Source organism: Populus nigra, chromosome 1 (genome assembly GCF_951802175.1).
Source record: "Populus nigra chromosome 1, ddPopNigr1.1, whole genome shotgun sequence".
NCBI classification, from domain to species: domain Eukaryota; kingdom Viridiplantae; phylum Streptophyta; class Magnoliopsida; order Malpighiales; family Salicaceae; genus Populus; species Populus nigra.
Genome location: NC_084852.1, coordinates 7964742 through 7973141, shown reverse-complemented (window position 1 = coordinate 7973141; position 8400 = coordinate 7964742). Strand labels below are relative to the sequence as shown.

The 8400-nt window shown below is 31.0% G+C and overlaps 1 protein-coding gene across 1 annotated transcript; it reads left to right on the top strand.

Moving 5' to 3' along the window:
• Positions 1-2514: 2514 nt before the first annotated feature.
• On the top strand, positions 2515-5617 carry LOC133685641 (protein RICE SALT SENSITIVE 3). The gene is made up of 7 exons (XM_062106920.1): positions 2515-3169; positions 3299-3349; positions 3764-3892; positions 4040-4145; positions 4328-4369; positions 4495-4551; positions 4741-5617. The coding sequence occupies exons 1-7, from the start codon at positions 3039-3041 to the stop codon at positions 5479-5481; spliced, it is 1257 nt and encodes a 418-aa protein (XP_061962904.1). The 5' UTR covers positions 2515-3038; the 3' UTR covers positions 5482-5617.
• Positions 5618-8400: the final 2783 nt, after the last annotated feature.

Here is an 8400-nt window from a genome sequence, read left to right as displayed (position 1 = left end):
ATTTTTCTTCTTTTATATTTTAAATAACGTGAATATATAGGCTAACTTATGTATATTTCAATTAATTTTATGAGAAACTCAAATTTATAATTATTAAAAAAAAAACTCAAAACTTGATTAGTTGAGCTGCTCTTCATAATTAGATTTTTCCTCTTATAAATAATGACGATATTCTAGTGAAATCTAGTATTTTGAATATAAATATGACTACCAACATATTAAGGATATATGAGGATCTGACGGTCTATAAATAAAATTCTCAATAATTAAACATGATTTTTTCGTCACAATCCATATATATGAGAGAGTTTTAGCATGAGAATTATTTAAAAATAATTCTACTACTTTAAACTAGACATGGGAGACAAGGGAGGAGTTGATTTAAACAAATTCAACATCTTTGAAGCTAGCATGTAGCAGTTGGTCGACGGCAATGAGTTGTCGAATTTAATGGCAAATTGGGGTCCAAAATAATTTCAAGTCCACCAAAAGAGTAGCAAATCAACACTGTACAACACCATCACAAGGCCAATGTCAGCACCCTGATTTTTTATTTTATTTTTTTATTATTTTATTTTCTCAACTCTTTAATGTGGCATAAGAGACTTGAAAACCTTCACCCACACACCAAAAGAAGTATAAGAGTTGTCAGGTTGCTCACTCAAGAATTTTTGGTAAACCTAATCTCTGTCAGACCTTATTTACAATTTATTGTACAGTGCAACAAGAAAGTTTTATGTAATCTTGTCCGGTTGTGAGTATATTTTTATTTTTTATAAAAGAATTGTGTATGTATTTTTTTTCATAGTTTAAAAGATCTAACTTCAAATAAAAAAAATTATATATACATGTAATCAAATAAAATAAAAAGTTATTAACAATACTTAAAAATAAAACTTAAAAGATTGAGAGACAATTGTAAATCAAGATATTTAATATCTAAAGACGAGATATTTACTCGATTGTGTTTGCTAGATTTTTTTGTTGAAATAATTTTTTATTTAAGCAAACGATAATAAAAATAGAAAAATAAATTAAATTGATTGAATAAGATAAAAGGAGAAAAAACCATCATGCAAGGCACATATTCAAAATATTATATGAAAATAAATTTTGTTTATTTTTAAAAATAAAGCTTCATCCATACAAAATATTAAAAAAAAATTATAGATGAATTAGAAAAACTCTTCAAGTTTAAATGCATAACTAAAAAAATAATAATCATTTAAAAGAGGCTCTCTAAACAAAATAAAAAGGAGAAAGAGTATTAATTTAAATATAAATTAGAAAATTAGAAAAAAAAACCATAAAAAATTATTAATTTAAAAAAAGAATTAGAAAAATAAGAAGTAAAAGCCAAGCAAGCCCATTTGACCTATTTTGGCAGGGCTCACGCAATCGAGCCCTTCATTGTTTTTTATTTGCATTTAGGAAGGTTTTTTTTTTTAAAAAAAATTGATGACACATCATTTGATTTGCCCGTATTTAAGTCATTATGGTGGCCGAAAAATCAAGGCATGGTTGTTTTTACCCAAAAAATATTTTTCAACTCATTTTTTAACCTAAATACCTATAAAACACCATAGAAACCATAATAAACCTGCTAATGACCTAAAAAAACTACCCCAAAAACTGAAATCAATCAAAATTCAAAATTCAACCCGAGTTCAAATATGTTTTTTCACGAATTTTAAAGGTAAAACATGTCATATGAACTCTCCTTATCAAATGAAATCATTTGACATAAATATAGTTTGTTTTGATAGCCTAAATTGATGTCAATGATACTTTTCTCTCTCTATCGCCGGAATCTAGTTATCTCTCTCCTCCTTAACTAAGAACTAAAAAATAACAAAAATAAATTTTTATACTAAAATTAAGTTGGAAAAATATAGAGGTATTGAAATTGAATAATTTATGTGATTTTTAAAGTTTAAGAACCAAAATGCATGTTTTACGAAACATATAGCATGTCATTCATGTTTGGTGTCTTTTTTATTCTCGATCCTTTTCTTTCAATCCCACTATTTCATTAGAAATTAAAATCAATAATCATTGAAAAAAAAGTTTTATCAAATTAAAAACCATAAAATTTTGCACAACCCATCTCTAATAACTAATAACGGGCGAGAGAATAAACAGTGAAGTCTTCCCCTAGCAAAAAAAAAAAAAAAAAGACACGATATTTTAGAATAATACTTGATAGCTCACCCCGCTCCGTTGTAAATTTTGTTCACTATACATTGGATTGGGGTCTGTGTGACTAATTTTCCTGGTATCCTTGTTGACCTTTTCATCGAAACAAGGCCTTTACAGAAGGCAACATGAGGAAATAGTGGCTGCAAAACCAAGTCAAGAACAACCAAAACCTAACCCTCAACACCAAAAAACTGAGATTTCCAACCAAGAAAAGGGATAGAATAGCAATTTCGCGCTATAGAAGAGAAATCAAAACAACAAATTTCTACCTCTCCCCTTCCTTCTCCATTCTTGGCAAAGAGACAGAGAGAGAAGATAACAGCTGTCCCCACCCCCTTTTTTCCATGGTTTTAAGTCGACACCAGAAGAAAACAAAATAAGAAAAGAGAACATCCCCTTGGACCCCCTTCTCTTTGCCCTTGCCCTCCCTTTTAACCCCAGACCTCTTTGATCGAGATCACCAACCCGTATTACTACAGGGGCAAGCATAAAGAACTGGACACGCATATTGAGAGAGTGATCCATCAAGAGAACACAAAGGAAAAGGGTCCATTCACCTTTGTGGCTCTTGAAGAGAATTTACTAAAGAGAAAATAAAAAAAGAAAGAAGAAAGAACAGGATATAAATAAGCAGGCAAGTGCAAAATAAGGTTTGTGTAGGCAGTGTATCAACGAGTGAGGATAGAAAAAAACAAAAGAAACGCTTAAAAGGGTTTCTGTTTCCAAAGGCAAACTGTAAGTGTGGAGTGGAAGAGCTTAAAACAAAGGGAAAAAAAAGGACTTACACCTCCATATAGAGAGATAAAGAGAGAGGGACTTCTAGAGAGAGAGACAAAGAGATGGTGGGCTCAGGAGGAGCAGATAGGAGCAAAGAAGCTGTTGGGATGATGGCCCTTCATGAGGCCCTCAGAAGCGTCTGTCTCAACTCAGACTGGACTTACTCGGTCTTCTGGACTATTCGTCCTCGCCCGTATATGTCTTCCTTTTTGTGTTAAAGTTTCTAACTTTCTATCTCTATAGTACTGTTCAATCTGTTTCTTGCTCTGCAAATTCTGTCTTTCAACTGTTTCCTTAAATGGGTTGTCTTTCTGTTTTGCAGAAGAGTTAGGGGTGGTAATGGTTGCAAGGTTGGAGATGATAATGGAAGCTTGTGAGTTTTTACTTCTGTTTTTTCTTCTATATTCTCTTTTTGTTACGAAGAAAACAAAGAAAATGGGGACGATAGTGGACCGATACTCTACTAATAAGTTGTGATTCTTTGTACTTTTCCTAGTATATGACAAAGTTCCCTAAAGTTACAGCTTCGCTACTTCATTCTTCTTCTTTTTTTCTCTGATTTTTTCTCAGTAACCAAACAAAGCATTACTCTTTTGCTTCTTGAAAGAAACACGCAGGACTTAGATTATTGACTCGTGTATTCAAGCACCATGTTTAATCAATACGTACATGTTAATTACAAATGGGTTTGATCTATTACGATTAGTACATGATTATTCAATTTGCAAGCAAGTAAAGTCTTGGTCTTTTAATATGAATTTAATTCTTGACTAATTGACTTGTGAAGGATGTTGATGTGGGAAGATGGGTTTTGCCGAGGGAGAGTTGGAGATTGTCTGGAAGAAATTGACGGAGAGGATCCTGTCAGGAAAGCATTCAGCAAAATGTCCATTCAGTTATATAATTATGGAGAAGGGTGGGTACTGGGTAGGTGCTATTTTTTTGGTTTAAATTCTCACACTCTCTCTGAATGAAAGAGTGAAGTGGTTAGAGAGCAAAAATCAGAAAGTGAAAAACATATGCTGTTCATGTGTTTTGATTGGTTTTTATTTCTTCTGAGCAGGTTAATGGGAAAGGTTGCCTCAGATAAGTGCCATAAATGGGTCTTCAAAGAACCTACTGAATGTGAACCAAATATTTCCAACTACTGGCAAAGTTCATTTGATGCTGTATGCAACAATACCCATAAATCCTCCTCTTTTTTTTTTGCTTGCCTGATAAGTACCTGTAAGAAGATTGGACAAAAAGTGGTGTTGTGAATTTAATGTGCCTCATTATTGGTTAACGTTAGATGGAACCATATTTAAGATTGTTGATAGTAACCTTGTCTTTTTGAATGTTTCGTTTGCAGCTTCCTTCTGAATGGACAGATCAGTTCGAGTCTGGTATTCAGGTCAGCACCGAAATAGTTAATTTACAGTTATTAGGCTCATTTTTCTCTTTTCTTTTTTTCTGCCAATATCACTTTTCCCACGTCCAGTACTTAGATTGTGTTCCGCATTTATTAATGTTGACCAGACCATTGCTGTCATACAAGCTGGCCATGGCCTTCTACAACTGGGCTCCTGCAAGATCGTGAGTTATAAATTTTTTTTTTCTGAGAACTTGTCATCTAGTTTCTATTTTTCCTTGAAGAATTAATTTTGGAAAGTAATTTTCCCTGAAGATCTTTAATAATTGCTTTTTTTTTTTTACTTGTGCTCAATAGCTGTTATTTACTTGTGGTGAAGTTTGATCTCATGAGGGCACCATTCATATTTTCAGATACCTGAAGACCTTCATTTTGTACTAAGAATGAGGCATACGTTTGAATCTCTTGGCTACCAGTCTGGTTTCTACCTCTCCCATCTCTTCTCTTCGACCAGGAACACTTCCTCTTCTTCCTCAATACCTACTAAGCAATCTGCAATTCCAACCCGCTCAACGCAGCCCCTTTTCAACTGGGGTCAAAGACCACTTCCATCTGCAGCAGGTTCTTTGCTTTCTTCACAGAATTTTCAAAACCCTGCGGCTAGACTTGGATTTCCACAAGCCAAAGATGAGCCCCATATGTTTATCCTTCCCCATTCATCTGAAACCCGAATGGAAGAGATGATGGGAGAGCATGAAAATGACATCAAATGGCCCAATGGTTTGTCTTTCTTCAATGCTCTCACCGGACGGGCAGATGATGCCAAGCTTTTGTTTAACCCTGAGAGCTTAGGAAACAAAGGAGACCGCAATCACCACCCTCATATCCTTGAAGGGAAGAATCCAAATCCAAATTCAGATGCTTCAAATATGAACAATGCTGGTGGTATGAATCCCAACGAGTTCTTGAGCTTAGATTGCCATCCTGATAGTGCAAGGAAAATGGAAAACAAGTTCAAAAGGAGCTTTACTTTGCCTGCAAGAATGACTTCATCATCTTCCACATCGGTTGACCACCATCAGCACCATCCTGTGGAGTACAGGAATCCCGAATCAGGGGTGTACTCAGACGTCATGGATACTTTCTTGGAGTGAAATCTGCCTTAGATGGGGAAAGGATGAGAACTTGTATCTAAGGAAAAAAAAAACAAAAAACTTTTGTGCTTTTAGCACTGGGACTCTAATGTTTGTTTTATTATGTTCTTTTACTACTTTGTGTTTCCTTTGTTAATTCACGGATCTTCCTCATCATTTTGTTGTAGCTGATAGATCGCAGCACAAGTTTTTTTTTTCCTCCGGGATAGAGGAAAAGTTAGTAGTGGGATTATGCCACTTGCTTGTCATGTTATGTCAAGGCCGAAAGCGAAGCGTTAATGGGTTTCTCAATCATCTTAACCAAATCCTAGGGCAGGTTTAGGTGTCATTTGATGATTAATTTGTTTTAAAATATTAATATTAAAAATAAATTTTAAAAAGTATATTTTTAAATAGACGAAGGTGGTTTTGCTGGGTTTATGGTGCTTGGAACCCCAGGAGGCAAGCAGGGATGAAAGCCATTGGCCAATGAAGTTCTTTAAGGCATGCAACAAATTAAAGATAATCAAGAAAACAAAAATAAATCAGTTAATTAACAGTGGAGTTTCTTGTCATGATTTTGATTATTAAAAAGAAAAAAAACTGATTTTCATGGGAATTCAATGTATTCCCCAAGTATAGACCCACTATTTAGCGCAATAATATAATTATTTGTTTTTCTATAAAAAAAATCAATGTCCTTGACCCTTGTTATTAATGTAATATAGTTTTTTCTATAGAGTTCATTCATTATTATGGGTTTTTTTTGTATTTTAAAATTGGTTTTTTAGTTATTAGAAAGTTGATTTGATTTTTTTTGACAAATATAAATATTATTTTAAAAAAATATTGGCAAGCGCAACATACCGGCTAGCAAGTGTATGGTGCATTTAGCTGTCTCACGTCAAAATGCCACCTTCTAGGTTGACATTGGAAGAGTTTTGTCGTGATCTTTTTATTAATGTCATGCATGTACAGAATGAAGTAGTGATTGAGTTCCGATGAATTTTTTTTTATTCTTTTTATTTTTTCTTATCATTGTCAAAATATAAAGATGTCATTTCATTTGTTTTTTTAATTTAATTTGGTCTTTATTTTTTTAATCGTTATTTTTAAAAAATATATTATTAATTTCTCTCTTGAATTTTGTCCTTCGTCATTTGATTTCATTTAGGCTTTTATATCAAATTTTCTTCTTATTCTTTTAATTGGTGTTTTTTTTTCTTTTTCTAATTGAATTTTATTTTCAATTTCACCCTTCAACATTTAATTTCAAATTATTTTTTATATGAAATTAAGTTCATATTTTTTTATTGCTATTTCTTTTTGTTTTGGATCGTTTTGTTTTGTATTTTTTTTTTAATTTTACCCATTGATATTTTATTAATTTAGAATTTTTTTGTATTATATTTTAGGGTTTGTCTTCTATAGAGTTAGTCCTGGGCTTTGAAAGTTAACACGAGTTGATTTTGGTTTTTTTTCTAGATTTATTTTAAAATTTAATTTTTTAAAATTTTTTTTAATATTTGATTTATTAGAAATTAGGTTTTTTTCATTATTTTAATTAATTTTTTTTAAAAAAGAAGGACGGTTCCGAAACCAAACATGACGTGGGTACGATGTGGGTCATCACTAAGGTTCAGTCCAGCTCTAATCTGTCTTCGTTGCTTCTGTGCTTATTTTGAACAGAATCTTAACAAATCTCAATTAATTACTGTTTGATGAGACCTCTTATCATTATTTTTTTCATGAGGAGATTTGCAACCTGACAGACAGAGGTTGTCAAATCAAGTTTGACTTTCATTATATTCAACCTAAAGGTACAGCCACCACCCCCTGCCCTTTCCCTCCCCTGCTCAGTTTGCCAGTGGAATAGCTCCGACATATGGTTTTTTTTTTTTTTTTTTTTAAAAAAAATAAATTATTTTTAATATTTATATTCAAAAATATTTAAAAAATATATTGATTTGAATACTTTATCGTATAATATTAATAAGATTTCAAATTATTTTTTATGTGAAAAACGGAAGCGTTAATGTCACGGATAATTGTTTTTAATTGAAAATGCCTATGCTTTACAAAATGAATTGAGAAGTATCTGAATGGAAAAATTAAAAAAAAGTTGCTAATGTAAATATTTTAAATTTATATATTTTTTAATTTGATCATTTAATATTTAATTGAGTTTCTTGATTAAGTTGGAGTCATTGATTTAATGAGTTATAAATTTGAGAGATTAATCATGTTTGCTCGATTTTATTTATATTTTTTTAAATTTATGTGTTTTAGTTTCATCATTCTATATTTGATTTAATTAGAGATTGAGTTTAATTATTTTTTTAATTCTTTTCTATAGAATTTTTAAATAATTTTAAAAATAACTCGGGTTATTTCTAGTCTTTTTATTTGTTCCTCTTTATTAAATTTAGTATTTTTAAAATAAATTTATTTTTTAATTATTTTTTTCATTTTCAACCTTTAATATTTGATTGATTAGAATTGAGTTTTTTATTTTTTTTATTTGAGTTCTGCAAGGTTAATTATCGTGGTTTCATGCTTAGAATAGCGGGTTATCTATAGCTAATCCGAATCGATATAATATATTATCATCTCAATATTTTTTAAAATAAATATATTATTAAATATATCACAATTTCAATACTTTAAAAATATTTCATCAAATATACATTGAACTTCTTACTCTCTAATGTCTTTAAATTTTTTTAAGGGTTAGAAAAAAAATATTAGCAGAAACACGGACCAGTAACGTTGTTGGATTAGTCCTGTTTGTTCCGTAAAGTGTTTTTTAAATGTTTTTTTTAACATTTAACAATTCACATAAATTGTTAAATGTTAACTAAAATTTTTATACCAAAAAAAATAAAAAAAATCGTAGTTTACTTGATATTAGTTTTTATTACAACATCTATATAAAGATAG